The sequence below is a fragment of the Empidonax traillii genome, unplaced genomic scaffold (assembly GCF_003031625.1).
Source record: "Empidonax traillii isolate 1590-97213 ecotype Southwest subspecies unplaced genomic scaffold, ASM303162v1 scaffold34:size3740991, whole genome shotgun sequence".
Lineage (NCBI taxonomy): Eukaryota > Metazoa > Chordata > Aves > Passeriformes > Tyrannidae > Empidonax > Empidonax traillii.
In genome coordinates, this window is record NW_020955227.1 from 345,207 (window position 1) to 364,023 (window position 18,817).

General features: G+C 51.6%; 1 protein-coding gene across 2 annotated transcripts in view; it reads right to left on the reverse strand.

Annotated features, from left to right (window-relative positions):
• NTNG2 (netrin G2) overlaps positions 1 to 18,130 on the reverse strand; it is a 47,824-nt gene extending 29,694 nt beyond the window's left edge. For both annotated transcript variants that reach the window (XM_027911633.1, XM_027911635.1), the window contains exons 1-2: positions 17,634 to 18,130; positions 13,960 to 15,079 (exon numbers count right to left, since the gene is read on the reverse strand). In XM_027911633.1, the coding sequence (XP_027767434.1) occupies positions 13,960 to 14,172 (213 nt within the window). In that variant the 5' untranslated portion in view covers positions 14,173 to 15,079; positions 17,634 to 18,130. The remainder of the gene's footprint in view (positions 1 to 13,959; positions 15,080 to 17,633) is intronic.
• Positions 18,131 to 18,817: the final 687 nt, after the last annotated feature.

The window sequence follows — 18,817 nt, forward strand, 5'->3', positions numbered from 1 at the left end:
TGTGTGCAGCAGCCGCTGGGGCTGCCAAAGCCCTTGAGCTGGTGTAAGATGAATCTCCACTGAATATCTGCCACTTGAGCTGTCTCCAGCATGGCCACAGTGGAGATGTGGGCTACAGATGACGCTCCTGTCAAGGCTTTCTTTGGAGGCTTCCTTAAGCAGTGGCCAAACTGAACAAAGGAAGGACTCTGTGACCAAAACACAGTAAGAAAATATTAAAGGGTTTTTTACCCAGACCAGTAGAGGGTGGCCAGGATGGGAGGTGGGACAGATTTCCCAGGAGCAGTGGGGGAAGCAACTGAGTCTGACAAGCGTGATCCCTCTCCCAGTGTCCCGTCTGGAGGGACAGGGCTGGCCAGGCCTGTCCCTGGCAGGGGACCTGGCGGGTCAAGAGCAGGGAGAAGCGGAGCCAAAACTCTGCCTGTCTGCCATATGCTTTGTCCCAGAGATGAGGGACTGGAGGTGCATGATGGCTCCCGTGCATCCCAACCTGTGAGTGTGCTCAGCTCAGCAGGCAGCAACCCCAAAGATGCCTTTAACCACCCTCGTGTTCTGCAGAGGCACGAGGGCTGCGGGGCTGTCAGAGGGCAAACACAAAAAAAATAACCTCTGAGTGACAGCGCTGGAAGGTGGGGGAGAGCCTCAAAAGCCACCGAGTGAGTCACAGCACTACAGCTTCCTCTGCGAAAATGAAGTGTTCCTTTTTGGGTTTGGGTTTATTGAATTGTCCTTCCTCTGCGGGATGCTCGATGCCTTTTCTGCTGGGGGGGGTGGTTAGAAGTGAGCCAGGAGGGCAGGGGGGGAGCGGAAACAGATGGCCATACTTTGGCTGCTCCCTTGGCCTTGGTAAGATCAGATATAGCACTATTGAAACAATTCCAGGTATTATTTTTGAATCCGGTTTCCTCCCCCAAGCCGTGTGTCCTCCAAAGAATCTGTCCAAAGTCTCATGATATTTAAGTCTTCAATCTAAAAGTCAGGATGCATTAGCCAGGCAAACTTGGTCTCGGTGAGCTTAAAATAAACCAGTTCACTTTGAGTCTCACGCTATTAAATCAGTCGTGAGTGTCCTCACGACAACTAGACACTGCAGGTTTCAGGCTCTCCAGCTCTCCTGGTTTTGCATTTCTTCAGGGTGCACCAAAGAGTGTTGCAGCCTTGCTTAGCCCCAGCTCAGCCCAAAGGGGCAAATCTCCAGGGGACAATCTGCAAGAGCCTCGTTGAGGATACGCGTCCTAAATAAATGGCATCATAACAAGATTGTGCCTCCGTGAGGAAATCACAGAGTGGTTTGGGTTGGAGGGGACTTTTAAAGGTCATTTAGTCCAAATGGGCAAAGACATCTTCCACTAGGTCAGGTTAATCAAAGCTCCATCCAACCAGACCTTAAATGTTTCCATGGATGGGACATCCATCACCTCTTTGGGCCACCTGTGCCAGTGTTTTACCACGCTCATTATAAAAATTTTCTTCCTTGTAACTAGTTGAATCTACTCCCTTTTAGTTCAAAACCATTATCCCTTGTCCCATCAATACAATTCCTGATAAAGAGTCCCTCCTCCATCTTTCCTGTGGGCCCCTTTGGATACTGGAAGGGACTCCAAGTCCTCCTTGCCAGGTCTGCTCTCAGTCCCTTCATCCCCCTGGACGGATATCAGGAGTTGCCCTGACTCTGGTGCAGGACCCCGTGCTTGGCTTTGTTGAACCTCATGAAGTTCCTGTGGACCCACTCCTCGTGTCCCAGCCCTGGTGACTGCAGACCCAGCCCTTGTTTTTCCCTCCTCTTGGTGCCTGGAGTCTGTGCTGGGCAAAAACGCTGCAAAAGGGACTTTTTGAAGGCGGCAGGGGAGACTTGCTCCTTGAGGAGGATTTCTTAAGAAACAAGATCTTGGTCCTGACAAAGCACAATGCCTGGAGTCCAGGATGCTGCAGCAGAGCTGCTCCCCACCTTGCTGGGAAGGGAGGGAATGGGGGAAAACAAGCACAATAAAAGGTTTTACAAAGCCCAGCTGGTTTTTAGGGCTCTTAATGAGCACAAAAGTTTTTTTGCCTCCTCCTTCCCCTGCTCCCCCCTCAGCAGATAATGCCATTTTTAAGCCTCACAGCATAAAATTATGTATTTTTGTAGGTGAAATTGCTTGATTAATCATTAGGCTGTTGAATATTTTAAACAAACTAGACATCTGTTGTGAATGGTGAAAGCTGCACAGAAATAAGACTGCAGCTTTCAGATCTCCATGCCAAAGGGAAGCTGGAAAGCAATTGCAACCACTAGCTGCACAGTGAAGAAAAATAGGAAAAAAAATAATAATATTAAAGGGGAAAATAAAAAACAAGAACCAAGATTTGAGCATGGAAAAATAAGTAGATGACGTGGGAGCTTGTACTGCTCAGCCAGGGATGCTCACCACAGCTCTCACTCCTGGTGTGGTTTGTTTAGTGGTGTCTTGGTTTTGGTCCAGGGAACCTCCCTGAACTTCTTTTGCTTTTGGGGGTCTCTTCTGATTGTTGTTTAAGCCAAGGCCTCTGCTAAAACGCAGAGCACCCTGGGATCACTTGTTTTTAATTATAGTCTCCTAATAAGAGTACTGACAAGGTCTCATCAACTTGGACTGGTCTTGGAAAACAAAATTTTTAATTTTTTTAATTGAGAGAGCAGGAGATCTTTGGCCTTTTAAAGGAAGATTTTTATCAAAGGGGGAAAATTTAAATGTGTTTATTTGTCACAAAGACCCAAGCTGTTGTGTGGGTTTCTCTCAGGTCCTTTTTTCTGTAGTGGGGTTTTTTCCACTATGAACTGGCTCTCCAATTCAACCAGAGACTGCTCAGACCTTGGGTGTCTCCAGGCTCTCCTGCAAGTGCTGATGATGGGTGGGACTGGGGGCTGTTTGATAACCCCCTCTACAGCCTGAAGAGCCCTGTCTGGCTCTCTCAATATAAGAAGAAGCAGGAGATGGCACAGAAACCTCCTTCCCTCCTCAGGAGTGCTCATGGCTGAGCAAACCTTGGTCTGGACCTCCACCCACGAGGGGATAATTCCCCCTCCATAGCACCTACCCCATCCAGCTGTGGAGCTCTTGGGTGCATCCCAAGGCCCTTCTGTTTCCTGCAGGGCACCTCTGAGTTTCTGCTCAAAGCCCAGCTGATGAGGTTCACAAAGTCCCCCGCGCTGCAACAAAGCCCTAAAGTTGGTATCAAATTTCCTCCAAATCCTGCAAAACAACCATATCAGCAAAATCTCTGTGTGCACCTGATCCCTCCAGCCCTGATAATGTCCCTGCTGAGGAGCAGTGCCACCGTGGGTGTCCTGCACCCTCCCCTGCCCTGAACAACCCGTCTGTCACAGGAGGATGGACAGCTATGGGAGATGGGCTCCCCAACCCCAAACCCTGCCTCTCTAATGGGTGTTTGGGAACACATTCCCCCCCCCCAATATTTTATTTTCCCCCCTTCCTTTCCCCATCCAGCAGCAAACTGGATCCATTTGCTCCACAGGCTGCAGGATGGAGCTGAAATGACCGTCCTGCCACATTTGCTTTCCTGCTTTACACTCGGCTGAGTTCCCCCAGTTCACGCTGGGACTGAGCTGCGAGGCTTCACTTCCCTTCCATCCCCTGCTCCGGCTTTCCTGACTGTGCCAGGGCTTCACAGAGATCTCTGTCCCCATCCTGGCCAGGCTGTGGGTTTGCTCTGGTGTCTGTTCAGCACCGGAAAATCACCCACCGAGCGGGGAAGATGCTGTCTCCGATCCAGCTCTGGTGACAAACACCTTCACCCTCCCCACGGACACCAAGTTAAACCCATTTTCTGCAACACAGATTTTTGACAAGGGTCACACTGAGCACTGTTTGTTTTGGGAAACTTTCTTGGTTTTTTCTTTCAGTAATTGCTCCAGGATGTGATGCTCTTTCCCAAACAGAATTGCATTTACCCTGGAGAAAACACGGGCTCGCCCTAATGGCATTTCAGGGTGTTTTCACTCTTGCTGCTCCTGATCTGAGGGTTCAACTGCTCTGTCGGGATTTATGAAAAGACAAGGTGATTTTATGATCAAAAATAACATTTGTGAGTAATTAAATCTCATGCTTCAGGACATAAACCATAACCTGCCAGTGGCCAGGATGGGACTCCCAGAGAACTGGAAATACTCTCTGACAATTAATTTTCACTCTATTCATGGGCTGGGAGGGATCAGAGGGGTGAAACAACCGTAATTAATTTACAGCGATTATGTCCAACAGCTGGCAAGTGGCATAACTCACTGCAGAGAGGGCTGGGAGCTCGGAGAGAGATGAGGAGAAATGTGAGGGCCCTCTTGTGCCAAACAGCCCCACACTGACCCTTCCCTGTGAGCCCAGGTGAAGGTCTGTGCCCTCCTTGCTTGATGTTCCAAGGGATATGGGAGGTCACTGGGAGATGCCTGGACAGGGTCCACTTCTCTGGTGCCCAAATGGGCTTTCCCTGCAACTTAGCGGTGATCTGAGCCTGGAAAACATCTTGGGAACAGCTCTGCCTGTGCTTTTTTGGGATGTCTGTCAGTGTGCAGGGAGGGGTCCCTGATGGGCCCAGCAGCACAGCATTGGACTGTGGAGACACTGGGAATGCTCTGAATGGAAAAATGAGCCTTTTGGAAACGAAATCTTAACAGGTTTCTTCAAGATGCTATTTTCTTCTACTTTTTTTTTTTTTTTTTTTTTTCTAAAAACCACTTTGGTCAGCTCTATATATTTTAGACAACCAGAAGCTGCCTCATACGGTAGAAGTTGCAGTTTTCCCAAGGGCTGCTTGTGCGGCTGCAGCTCGAGAGCCACTCGGGAATGCTCCCCTCATCCACATATTCCCCAGGCATCGCTCTGCTTTTCCTGCTGTCCCTCCAAAGGGATGTTTTTAAGTGGCATGTGTGGGTAGGCAGGTTCTGGCAAGGCACCCAGGGGTTATTTCACAGCTTCACCTCTGCAGGGGAAGGGCAGCTCCGGCAGGGAGGCAGCGGGTGCTGGGGCAGGGAGCATTTTTGGGATGGGATGGGAAGCTCAGGGTGGGCTGGGGGGGTGGTTTGCCCGCTGGTGTGCCCTTCCCTTGCCGCCTCCCTCCCCCAGCCATCTGCAAGGGGCTCTTATTAAGGCAGAGACAGCAAAAGGGGAGAAAACCGTCCTCGCTAACAAGCTGTTTGCTGTTTATGAGCAGGTAAAGGCAGAGCTGGAATGAATTATTAATAGGGTGGAAATGGGGTCCCTCCACAGATCTGCTGCTAATTCTGGCTCAGCCGAATGTCACTCCCTCCATCTCCTCCCCGGCCGTGGTTTGGGGGGATTGATTGCTCCTCTGCTTCCTTCCCCTTCCTCCCGGCTCGGAGGTTGTCCAAGCCCAAGGTCACCCCTTGCAGGGGTGGTAGGACAGGCTCTGCCTGCGTGCGGGATTCGGGAGCAGGTGACTCAGCACAACCGGCCCCACGCGCGGCTCTGGCCGCGACACCGGGACACACAGAGACATTCTGCTTTTTGCCTCTCGCCTTTGGCCTGAAGCAGATCCTCGCTCGCCGAGCAGCGCCGCTCGTTCAAGGCTCTCGGGCTCCCTTGGGCCTGTCTCTCCGCCAGAGAAGAGATTCAAGCCCTACTCATGGCTGCTCTTCCCCTTCCCCCTCCAGCCTGCTCTGAATTCGAGAAGCATCTCGTTCGTATTTCATCCTGGCTCAGGGCTGTGCCCTTCTCTGCACCAGCCCTGGGGAAACATCACCGTGCCAGACAGGGCGGGGTGGTGGCAGGTCAATGGCCTGCCTCCAGCTGGGGAAATTGAGGCAGGGAGGGATTTCAGGAGCAGGTCTGGGTTTGATCAGGAGCATTGAGGGCCCCACCTCTGTGAGGACTGGACTCCCCCAGGCATCTGAAGCTGGGAAAAGTAGTGGCTTGTCCACCCAATGTTGATCTGAGGGTCGAGACAAGCCATGAGGGTCAAGGAAATCTCTGTTCTCACCCCATGCTGTCTCTGAAACTCTCCCATGGTCTGGTAGTACCTCCACGTTAGGGTCTGAACTGGTCTTTGCACCGTAAACGACGCAAGCTTGGCAGGAGGCTGATGTCCAGGCCGGAAGCATCCTCTCCACCAAGGGAGGATCCAGAGGGAGATGCTCCTTGTCACGCACAAGGGCTGATCCAAGTCACCTGTCCACCCTCGCAGCGCAGCCGGCACCGCCCGTGCACCGACACAAATCCCCTCACGCCCACTCTGGCTCAGCCAGCAGCAGAAAATCTGGCCACACGACGAAATTTAACCTCCAGACTGCAATCAGCCCAGTCCACGGGTGACCTCTCCAAGGAGGGCCCCAGGCACGATGTTTTGCAGGGTGGCACCGGGGCAGCGCTCCCATTCCCAAAGCCAGGATGGGCTGGCAGCGGTTCAGCTGCTGGATCCGCCGCCCAGCGCCTCGTCCCGCGGGATGCGCGTGCGGCTCCTCTGGGGGCGGCACAAGGGTTAACGCCGCCCAGAAAATTCCACTCCTAAGCAGATAATCTCATCTGTGCCGGGGATCCACACACACCACCCGCAGCAGCCCGGCTTCCCATGGAATCATTTTTGAGCAGCTCTTTCTTTGTGAACTGCTAATCCCCCCCCCCCCCCGCGGTGAGCTGCTCTAACCCCGTCCCTCCTGGCGCCCTGGGCTCACCTCCACCCCCACCAGCCCCCTCATCAGGGCTGCACCCCTGCAGCCCCCACCTTTTGCAGTGGGGATTGCAGGGTGACCCAGAGCCCGGGATCAGAGGCTGATGAACTAGTCACCCCTCAGCCGTGGGCATGCGTTCAGAAACGCGGGCGTTTAATCCCATTGACTGCTTTTTAGCTCGTCTCCAAACTCGGACTTTCTGTACCCAGGAGCTGCAAGCTTTGGTCTGCCCAGGGCACTTCCCTGAAGCTTGTTTACAAATTAAGCTGCTTGGATCCTGCCCTATCCCTTCTTTGCCAGAATATTAAGCCCTTGCATCTTGCTACAGAGATGTATTTGTGTCCGCAGCCCCAACCAGCAGGAGCACAGCAGCAGCGACCTGTGTGCTGGGCTGCGAGTGCATTATTGATTCAGGACTAAGAAAATGCTTAGGAAGTAGGAAAAGTGTCCTGCTCTCTAAAAGCTTGTGCGCCTTGTAAGCTCAATACATGCAGCCTTTGCAGAGAGGCTCGCTACGCCGCTATTAATAATTTATTCTGCGAGAGAGGCCCTGATAGTTTGAATGGGGGAGGGCAGGACGTGGAGGCTGGGGGTGGGAAAGGCAGGGAGTGGAGGCTCTGCTGTGCTCCTCAGATGGAGGTGTGTTTTTGAAGCCTTTCTGGGGGGAGCACAGTTGGGCAGTGGGTACCCCTGCACCCACCCCGGCCTCTGATCAGCGCTCCTGTGTCTGCTGCATCGAGCGCTCTGCCTTTGCTGTTGTAGCAAAGCATTTGGCTGCTTTATGCTCTGCTTCAGGGGAACAATTCAGCAGGTGCCTGTTGGAGGTTGGGACTGAGCTGTGGTCAGCCCAAAATGTGTCCTGGCTGTCCCTGAGGGCAGGACTGATCCTTTCCTTTGAGAGGGCTACCCAAATGCCCTGAATGGCAGCACCGTGGAGCTGAAGCAGCTGACTCAGCCAGCAGATGGGGAGTTACAAACCCTTTAGCTGGGATTAGAACCAGTTGAATCTGTGCTAGTTGTCCTTTTGGGATATTCCCCCTGAAAGGGGCATGGAAGTGTTGAGGCAGGACTGGTCACAGTGGTGGCAGCAGCATCCATGTGGAGCTCAGCACTGAGGGAGCAGAGACCCATTGCTTGTGCTGGAGTGAGCAGCAAGACAGGTGGTGGTTCTGGGATGTGGGTGTGTGGGCACTGGAACCCCCCGGCCCTGCTCATGGGTGGACCCTGCTGTCCCCTCCAACCACCTTCCCACTGCTCTAACACACTCTGATGTTTGCCTTCCGTGTGAATGGCAGGCTGGAGCCTGCTCAGGGATGGCTGAGAAATGGAGAAATCCACCCTGGAGCCAAAAGGAACAGGTTTCCCTGAGCCTGCCCACGTGGAGCACGGAGCAGATGTGCAGAGGCACCAGTGCCAAAGGCTGGAACAAGCACAGATGAGGGCAGTGGAGCAGGGCAGGAGCAGGGTCAGCACTGCAACATGTCCCCTCTGTGGGTGCTGGTGACCCTGCCTGGAAGATGGGGGGGCTTGTGGGAACCTCATGGGACACGTCTGAGGCTGCAGGGGATGGTTTGTCTGCCTGGGGTGAAGGCTGGAAGTCCAAACTGCTGTTTGCCAGGGCTTTGCAGGCACAACCTTCTCCCCAGAGACATCTCCAGAATGGTCACCCAGCAGTGCTGTGTGATTTGAGGAGGAAAAAGCCTCTTTGGTGTTTTCCAGCACAGAAAATCATATCTGTGCTGTAGAATACAACATAGATTTTGGAATCTATAAATAAGGAAGGATTTCCTTGAACAGCTTTGGCTTCAAAAGTTGCTTATGGAAAACTGTGGTACCTGGGATATAAGGACTGCTGTGAGAGCTGCTCTTCCAGCTCTGGCCACACTCCCAGCAAGTCTTCTGAGTTTGTTCTCTTCTGCTTTTCCCATCTGGTCACTGCTCCCTTTGAAGAGCAAAGCTTTTCTTAAAAGTAGTTTATTCTCATCTCCTTCAAGGTGGGGGTAAACTTCCTGCTCACTGTACCAATTAAATCTACTTGACAGCTTCGGTTTTATCGCTGTGTCTTTTCCATCAGCAAGTGGAAATGATCCTTGCTAGGGGAGTAGCATCCCACTTTACAACAAGATGAATCCCGAACTGGGCATTTAAGGAAATTGTTACAGACTGTGAGGGAAAATCCCGTGTGCTCAGCACTCTCTAATTTAAAGCTGAATTGTGTCCTTTCATTTGTCTGTGAAGCCTTTGCTTTTGTACCACCGAGATCCTGCCGCTCTCCGGAGCAGCCTCGGTGGTGGGAGAGCAGCAATGTGTAATTTGCTGAGCTGCTAATAACGTACAACCCAAGGGTCTGGCCCCAAGGGCGAGGAGCCACTGATCCCGACTTCAAACAGTGTCCTCTGCAGCAACCCTGATGCTGAGAAGTGATTAAGGGCGGGAAGAGAACCAAAGGGCTCCAGCTTTTTCTCCCACGCTCGAAAGCAACGCCACGACGGGTGCAAGGCGTGGATTAGGGAAACCTGCATCCGGGTGGAAATGGCAGCAGTTGCCTTTTCCAGGCTCTCCTCAAAGGAAAGGGGAGCATTTTCCAGGTGTTAATTTAATGTGCTGGAAGGTTCAGAGGGAAGGGGGGCTGTTAGCACTTTGTAGATGTGAAAAGGAAGATGTGTCTTTCCGTCTCCACAACCTGGCCTGAGATGTCTTGGGTCATTTGACAGCAGAGAGTGAGTTTCTTGTGCTGCTGAATTTTGGTGTAAAGGCAAAGTAGTGATCGTCCCCAGTGCCATGTAGGTCCCACAATGAAGGGCAAAGGGGAGCTCCAACTCCCAGCCCGCTGCTATGGCTGAGGATGGGTTTGCAACCAGTATTGGGTAGTGCTGATTTATTCGAGGAGGAGGCAGAACATCCGCTTTTCTTGGAAAGGATTTTCCATTTGACTTGCATACAGGCTCTGCTTAGCCCAAAGGGTGTCCTTGAACCCTGGGGCAGTCAAAAGGCTGAGGATACCTCGTGCTTTGCCCCATGGTTCAGTCTAAAACAACATGCAGGGGCAGCACAGGTGCCTCCAGTGGGCTGGGAAAGGGCTGTGGGTCTCTGCTCAGGGCACCAGAAGATCCATTCTTGTACCATTAGATCATGCTGCATCTTGAAAAATGCATCTGGAAGAGCATTTCTGAAGCAACTCCTTTTTCCTTCTTACTTTAAAAACTTCTGCTTTACTTTTAACCATCCCTAAACCCACAATCCTTTGTCTGCACCTAAACAGGTCTATGAAGATATGGTTGGATAGAGTTGTATGAGGTGGGCTAAGAATGTAGGGAAAAAGGTTTCTATGCCCAAAGGCTTGTCTGCTTTTTCCAATTTATCACCCAGTCTAGCAAGAGAAATAGTTCTTCAGCACAAGCCTTATAACCGCATGTCATTCAGAAAAGTTTAGCTAAGAATTAAACTAAACATCCAATTTGGCTGCATGTGTAATGAATAAATAAAGCCCTTTCCTTTCATGTACCCGTGCCAAAGTCAACAAGCTCTATTAGCTGATGAAACAATGCTGACGCCAAACAAAAATACCCCTGACCCATCAATACGGGCTAAGAGCTCGGCCCTGCATCAAAAGGGTTGTCAGAACAAGAAATACTGTCTCGACACCTCTGGGGGGGAAAACAAAGGCCCCCATTCCTGCAGCAGGCTGGGCTCCCTGTGCTGCTGGTGCAGGGAGCTCCCACTGGTACGTCAAGGAGCAGCAAAACCATTCCATGGGGACCGTCTGCTGTGGACACCCCCCCCTTGCTTTTGATAGAATGATTTGGAAACCTTCTGAGCTGCAAGACTATTTGGAGCTGGGATCAGGGCTTTGGTGTTTTTTTTTGTGTTCACCCCATATGTGAACTCCCCACAAAACCAGAGGACTTTTTTTATCCTGTGTGGAAAACGCTGATGCTTGGAAGTTAAATCCTCCAAGGTCCCTGCTCATCAGCAAAGAAGCGCTTCAGCATCCCAGAGCATCGACACCTGGGAGCACCCTGCCAGCTGGGCCATCCTCCCTCTCCTCCCCAGGAGGGTGGGAAGGTGAAGGAACACTCCATCTCCCCTCTGCCCCTTGCAGACTGTGCAGCTTTGCCATTCCCCAGCCGTGCTTATCCTGCAAACCCCTCTCCTTTGAAACCCACATTCAGCTGCTCCGTGCCGTGCCCTGCATGTGATCTTTGAAGTCTCGCCCCTCCCTCGACATCCTTGGCTAAAAGATCTGTTCCCTATTAGTCTTCAGTCACGCTTTTAGATTCATTCAGGCTTTTATTTACTTATCCATCTGTCTTCCTGCTCCCACCACTCCCCCTGCCCTGCCAGGAGGGAAAGTACAATTCATTTTTCAGGTGACCCTGCCAGGAAGGCATTGACATGAACAGGAACAGGTTTAGAAACTGTGGAAAAAGCAAAACCCTTGACTTTAATAAGCAGCAAAACACTTCCCAAGCAGAAGCAAGCAGCTAGAAGTGGCTAGAATTGCTGTAAAACAGAAGAGACTGTCCTCCAAATAATTCCTGCCATCCCTTGACGCCTCCTTGTGCAGAACTCTCTGTGAGCACTGCTCAGAGTTGTTGCAGCGTAGTGTGTGATCCTGTGGGCTGTGTGATGCCTCCTGGTGCTGCTACAGCCTCGCAGGACACACTCACTGTCTGACAGGGTCCTGACTGTCACCAGGACTCTGCTCCTCTGCCTGCCCACAGCGGTGCCCTGCACAGGGACACGGTCCAGCTCCCCTCCTGTCTGGCTGCTCTGAGCATGGAGGGGTGTTTGTGTGTCTTCAGTTTTGATTTCAGCTGTCTGAGCAGTGCAGGCGTCCCGCTGGGCTGCGCTTAATTCTGAGTAACGCAAGTTTAACTGCACGGACAGTACCCCGCTGTTTTGAAAGACACCTAAGAAAGCAATATCGTCACCGTAAGAACTTCTCTGCTGGAAAGCCAGGCTCCTATGAGAACCCACCTGTTACAGGGAAATAATTAAAACCTGAAGAGGAAGGATAACAGGACACTGAAAGGCACCTGAGTGGGGCTGGCAGCGAGGAGCAGCTTCAGGGTGTGTGTGCGAGCTGCTCACCCTCCCCTCCCAGCCAGGGCCGGGGCTCGGAGGTTGTAACGATCGGTGGGCAGAGACATCGATTTTTGTCCAGCACTTCCTTAGTGCAGGGGGAGCAAAACTCGGCTCACATCCTCTGCGGGCTCGGCTCGCCTCCCCCTGCCTGTCAATAGGTGTCAAGTCACCACCCAGGACCGGCGGTGGAAGGGCCGTTTCTTGCTGATTCCACTTTCTGCTGACCATGAGGGGATGCTCAGCAGTAAGTGGCCACATGTCATTCCCCGTGAAAATTTACCTTGATGGCCTCCCAGCCCACACCACTCCGGTCCTAAGGCTGGATCTCTCCTGCAGCCACCTCCTGCCCTGTGCACTAAGTGCTGGGTGGGCTCTTTGCTCACCTCAGCAGGGCTGCTCTTCCTCTTCATAGCTCTTTAGTCCTCTGGAGAGGACAGCATCGATCTAAGAGGAGGGGACAAAGGGCCACGAATACAGTGGAATTTCATAAACCCATCCCAACAATCTAAAAAATTATATTGCAGTGTATCATTCCTGTTCTTAGCTTGATTCTTCATCGGGGAATTGCTCGGGGACGTGGCTGTGAGTGCTTGCTTCTGCTTTGGAAGACAAAAAGCTGGGCCAGGCTGGGGTGAGGCAGGGACAGGAAGGCAAATCCATGTTTTGCATTTGTGTAGCTCTCATTCACGGCTGTACACGGTGTTTGCAAGTGTTACAGCACATGGCAGGCGTACGCTACACGGAAACACTGCCGGCGCCCAGAATAGAAAGATTTCAGCTCGGTATTGACTGAATCAAGGGATGTGCAGGGCTGATTGCAGTTCAGTTTCCACCTTTTGCTTCCTTGGAGGTCAGTGGAGCTGAAGTCTAGAGCATCCTTAACCAGAAAGGGTTTGCAAAGAGCTGCAGGGAGTGTAGTGCAAAGCAATCTGGTGTTCTCCTTTTAATCCTTCTGCTGCCAGTCAGATAAATGGAAATACAGACTGGCCCATCAATAGTTAACGGTTTTATTTGCAACCTTGGACTTAATCTTTCTTTTCAAACGATCTTTTAAAAGGAAAAGCTGCTACTTATCTGGAATTAGTGGAAATGTCTTCCTTGGTACTAATGAGACCCCTTAGGCTGGAGGGAACTGGGGAACTACTGGCAGCATGTTCTGATGGTCATAAATGTTTGGTGTCCCTTGGTATCAAAGCAGCATTTTTCTCTTGGATTTTCAAGGGGTGCCCTGAGCTGGTTGGGCCCAGGGTAATTCCTCGGTGGCAAACTGAGGCACAGGGTACACAAGCCTGGATAGCATTAGCAAAAGAAAGTGGGACTCTATTAGAAGGAGAGCTCCCCTTCTCCTTATAGGTAATAAAAAAATAACATACTCTTTTAGAATACCTCCGTGTCCAGTGCTCACCACAATGGAAACTCTGCCAGCATGGGCTGGCTTGGTCCCTGTCCCTTAAATGTGCACTTGGACCACTCCTGGGGGACATTTGAGAGGGGGCATTACTGTTTCGCTCTTTGCTTTGACCCCTGAACTCTTTAACAATGTAAAGCCTTGTGAATTATAAATCAAACGCTCCTGCTGAGCTTTGTGGTGCATGGAATGAAATGCAATGATTAATATTTAAGAGAAAATAAGTTAAAGATTTTAACTACAAGGGCAAATGTCTGTCCACAGAGTCTTTTCATGGGGAGGTTAGAACAGAGGGAGAACCACATTTTCAGATATTTCAGTGAAACTTATGGCTGTCAGACCAACTGCCAGAGCTGTCAGTGTGCAGGGGCCACGCTGGCCCTCACCAACCTGCCCTTCACTCTCACTCAAAGATAACTGTGATAAAACCCCAGTGCTGGAGCAGCTCTTTGGGGTGGGACTGGTGAGCACACCCCACATGCTTTAGCAAGCAGAGGGACGTGCTTGGAGCAGCTCGGGTTGAGTGCTCGCTGGGGGCAGAGCTTTTCCAAAAGCCAGACCTTACCCAGGACTTGTTCAGCGCTCCCCAGCCCCTCCTTGCCCTCCCCTCCACCATCCCTGCTGCAGGACTGGCTTCTCCTCGGCACAGCACTGGGATGGGCAGGATGCCTTCCCCCAGCTTGGCAGACCAGGACACTGAGAGCTCAAGGCAGCAGCCACTGTGGCCACCCTGAACAAAAATGCCCTCACAACGGCCACCAGCAGAGCCCGTTATAACCCATCAGATAAGGAGGGGAACACTTACATGGGTGCAGAACCTCTCGGGCGGGTCCCCGCAAGTGATTCCTGCCGGATCCACCCGGACCGTCACGTAATCCTTCATCCGCATGGCCTTGGGCTGGCAAGCGTAAAACTCCCACGAGGGGCCATCGTCCGTGGTCACCCAGGACTTGCAAATGTCATACTGTCCCATGGCCAAGGGGACGCAGTGCAAGAGGAGAGCAACCAGGCGGAGCATGGCAGCTGCGGCCGAGCGCGGGGTCCCTGGGCAAGGGCAGTGCCGGCAGTCCCGAGGAAGGCGGCTACTGGGCTAGGGGTTGCTCTCAGGATCAGCATGGAAACTCCTCATCTAAAAATGATCCACTGGAAGGAGACCCAGGAGGTAACAGGGATGATCCCAACTCTGATGGTCCCGCTGTGTCTGGATGTGGAAAGTTCCTCTCGGCACGGAAGCCAACTTTGCAATTCAGTTGATTGGGAAAGTTTTGGCCAGAGTTGCTGATCAGTGGTCAAAAGTCTTCCTTAACCTCATTTTTCCCCCCTTTTATTGTACGAAAGGTCTTCCAAATCAGCATGAAAATATCTAGAGGTGACTCCAGTCAATCAATAGAAAGATCAAGTTCTGAGTCGCTGATGAAATTTGATAGGAGTAAATTGGAGAGGCCGTAAGATGGTGCTGGATCAGGTTTTCCTCAACCTTCTTGTCTGCTGCAAATGCGTCGCTGTGGAAAGTGCCTTAAACTGTGCCTGCCTTAATTACTGGGGAGTTTGAACATTAACACATAAAACAAACAGAGCATCTGGTCATCAGTACCACTCTGCCAAGAGGGACCCTTTGGAGCTAAAATTCCTTTCTCCCGAAGGACGGCTGCGTCAACACGGACAGGTCAGGTGTCAGGAGCCGTGGTGGTCCCAGCAGGATGCTGGGTGGTCACTGGGCTGACAGGAGCAGTGCTGGTCTCTGCTGCTCCTGCCGTGTCCTGTGGTGGTGGTGAGGCACTCGCAGGCGAGGATTTGTCCAACTCTGCCTTTTGGCAACGGAGCACCAAGTTCCCAAAGCCTTCAGCTGCAATCCATGGGGCTACCTGAGGTCTCCTCTCCCTTTCATGGTCAGGGCAAAGGGACAGCTCATCAGCAGGTGGCACCTGCAAGAAATTGAAAGACAAATTGGGTGGGAGCAAGAGGGGACAGTCAGAGCAACGAGACTTGTAAGGACATGGGTCCCCAAGGAGGCAGAGTCCTCAGCTGGGCTTCCCAAGCCACCAGACAGGTTTTTGTGCCAGAGAGATATACAACTTTAATAAAAACCAATCCATAGTAAGATGCTTATGGCTTTTCTGCTGTCTGGGAGAAAGGAAGGAGCGCTGCCCCATTTGAGGTATCTGCCTTGTAACAGCAGCTGGTCAACAGGAGCTCTAATGGGTCTTCAAATAATATCAAGAAGGAGCTATAGGTCGTTAGAAGATGGAGAATATGCAGACACAGAGCAGGGGTAGACAGACAAAATGATAGTCTTAAAAAAGATAAGCAAATAAGTAAGACAGCTGGGGAGACAGATACATTGTCCAGCATCCCCACATATGATTTATCTGAACAATAACATTTAATAAAAAACAATTTAAAGTCCTAATAACATTTAGGTTCACCTAATACAAAGAGCAATGACCTTCCCAGTATTCATTTCAGGTTAGAGCAACATTTCTGCAATTTTGTTGTCTTTCCAGTAGAGCTATAAAAATTGTAAGTAATTACAAAACAAAATGACAAAGACCTGAAGGGGAAAAAAAACCCAAACATCAAACCCTCTCTCAGCATTAGATTCAGGAGGGAGATCTCATCTGAGAAGGCGGGAGGCACCTATCCAGAACAGAAATTCAGCTCGGGATAATTCCCTTTCTGTTTGTTTCCCCAACTTTTCTTCCACAATTTAGGGATGTCTGCTTCAACAGCACGTTGAGCATTTGCCTCCTCATCAAGCTCAGCTGCTAAAGCTCCGAAACTCCAGGTTAACAGATGCATTGATCCATGTTCGGGGGCTTCACACCGCCGTGCTGCCATCTCCCATTCCCCCCTTTTTGGTTGAGGGATTGCTGATTGAGATGAATGAGTTCAGATAAAGAGAAGCTGTCTCTCATGCTTCATTGCCAGCTCTCAACGAACAGCCTATTATAGCTGCGTTGGACCTGAATAAACTCCCAGAAAAAGAATAGACTGGCTGCTATTTTTACATTATGAGTAAATGTAGTAAAAATAATAAGCCGGTGTGACACAGTGTTTATAAGTCCTACTTACATCAGAGCTGTCTTTTCAGTTATAACAAGTCAGTTCCTAATTATTACATCAAACTGGTCACTGCCAAGTGCCTGATAACAGCGGAGAGTGTGAGACTCTGGCATTGTGCAGAAAACAAGCAGGGTAGTTTTAATGAGGACTCCAGTGCTGTTAAGTTTATGGATCTATTTTCATAGCCTCCACAATTATGTTTTGCACTTGAATGGCTGTCAGGGAAAAACCCAGGTAGAAAGGATCTATAATATCTATTAGTGTCTTGTTATGTTGGCTAAATGTCACAGATTCCCAGGGAAATAAAAATTTGCTGGGGAAAAATGTATTTACTCTCAGTCCATCAGCCAGGCGAGCGGATCTGGGGAGAAGTCTGAGGTGCAACACTTTGCCAGTCCAGTCCCTTTGCAGAAATAGTTGGGAGTGTTGCTCTGAAATGAGCCAACATACTGCAAACGGGGCAGAGAGGCTCCCTGAATTAAAGGTTTCACCCTGCTTGATTTGGTTTGATTCTTAGAAAATAAATCTTCACCTGATATTATTAAGAAACTGCAGTTCATGGGAACAAATAGAATCAATGCTCTTTGTTCTCTTTGAAGAGTACTCAGCACTCACTGGGGACTGATAGCCGGAGTATTAAAAACACAAAATTAGATTGTGTCTTGACTTAGCTGGCTCCGGTTTTTTTCTTATTATTGGATTAACACCCTATTGAAATAAAGGGGCAACGCTGAGCAACAACTGAGCTGCTCTGGAATTAAGAGCAGAAAGTAAACTCAATGGAGGAGTTTTTAATTTTCTCTCAGAAGTGTTGCTTTCCCCACGCACCCTCCGCTCTCCCCCCCGCGCTCAGGGAGCGGGAGTTCTTCTCCTCTTTCCCACGCCGATCATCCCTTCCCCGCGCCCCTAACAGCGAAGTTGGGGAGCCCCCGCGGGGTGCCGGGACCCTGAACCCCGCGATAACGCTGCGCGGCTCCAAGCTCCCGGCAGAAAAACCTGTAAATCCCACTCGCATCCCGCCGCTCTCCCTGATGGATTCGCGGTTCCCGGCAAAACCCGATGCCGCTCCCCCCCGCTCCCGCCCCATCCTCCCCGGTTTCTTTTACACCGAAGGACTTTGGGGGGATGGAAGGGCTGCGAGTGGGAATCGGCGGGGCGGGGGGAGCCCCCCCCGGGCTTCCCGAACTCCGAAGTGGGAAAATAAAGCCCATCCCGCGGCGGGGAGATGGGGACGTTGCGGGGAGGGTGACACAGAGCGGGACACCCCAGGAAAGCCTGGGAACAACTTGGGAGGTGCGGGGGACACGCGGGGTTCGGGGATGGGGCAGATGCCGGCGCTGCCTTCCCCCCCCCCCCTCCGCCTCCCTTTTTCCCCTTTTCCTCCCATCCCCGGTGCTCGGCGCTGCGGGTCCTTACCGGGAGGGAGCTCTGCGGTGCGGGGCTCCCGGCGGAGCAACTTCGGGGCCGGGGGGAACCCCAAACACACCCCCCAGCCCAGCCCAGCTAAGCCCAGCCCAGCGCGGCGGGCAGGCGCTGCGCCGCCGGCCCCCAAGGGCAGATGGCCGGGGGAGCTTTGTGCAATCCCGGCTCCCCTCGCAAGTTAATGCCGAGGCTGAAATCCCTTTTGCTCTCACTTTCAATCACAATCGGAGCTTTTATCTCCGTGCCTGATCCCGGCTGCGTAACTTCCTCTGTGCAGCTTTAGCACACACCATCCCACCGGCGGCAATGGGCTTCTTAAAGGTGCAGGAGGAAATGCAGGGCGGGGGGGAGGAGGAGGAGGGAGGGAAAACCACCCGAGGAAGAGGAGGATGCGAGCGGGAGCCTTCGGCTCCGGCGGCCCCGCGGCTCCCGGTGCAGCATCCGCGCCGTCCTGCTGCCCCCGGTTGGATAACGGCAGCCGGGAATGCCGCTCCTCGGGGCTTCTCTGTTATTTTTTTCCTTTAAGAGCTTTAAAAAAAATAAAATAAAAAATTAAAATCATGAGATCATGTTTGCTCCAGGGGGAGGAAAAAAAAAAAAATCTCCAGTCACGAGGGTTTCCCCACACGTGTAAGTCCTCGCTTGGTGTGCCCTGAATATTTTGGGGAGGCTTCTGCTAGCGAAGATGCTGTAAATGAGGCTGCGTGCGTGTGTGTTGGGGGAAGAGGGGGTGGTTGGAATTAATAGGATAAACAAAGCAGGAACTCGGGGATGGGGAAATCAGATGGCTGGGAAATGCTTGATAATGGTGGGAATGTGCTTTGGGATTTAACCAAACCGGGTTTTTCTTTGGTAGGGTGGGGGAATTCATATGCAGGGCTGTAAAGTCTGACAGCACCTTCCAGCATGGGGCCGGAGAAGCAATAGAGGTTGCTTAGGTCAGCTCTGTTGAGTCCATACTGCGGGGCAGAGGAGGCTCCAGCTGTGGACAAGGTGGATAAAGCTGTGGCAGGTAAAGGTCCAAGTTTTCCCTGCACGGGGCAGCTGCTGGAGACAGGATGCCAAAGCAGCGACAGGTTTTTGTCTTGCCCACAGATAAATGACAGTTCATTTACGGGGAGGAAAACCAAAGAATCCCCACTGCCTCCTATGTACACGACCTCCAAAAAAAAATAACT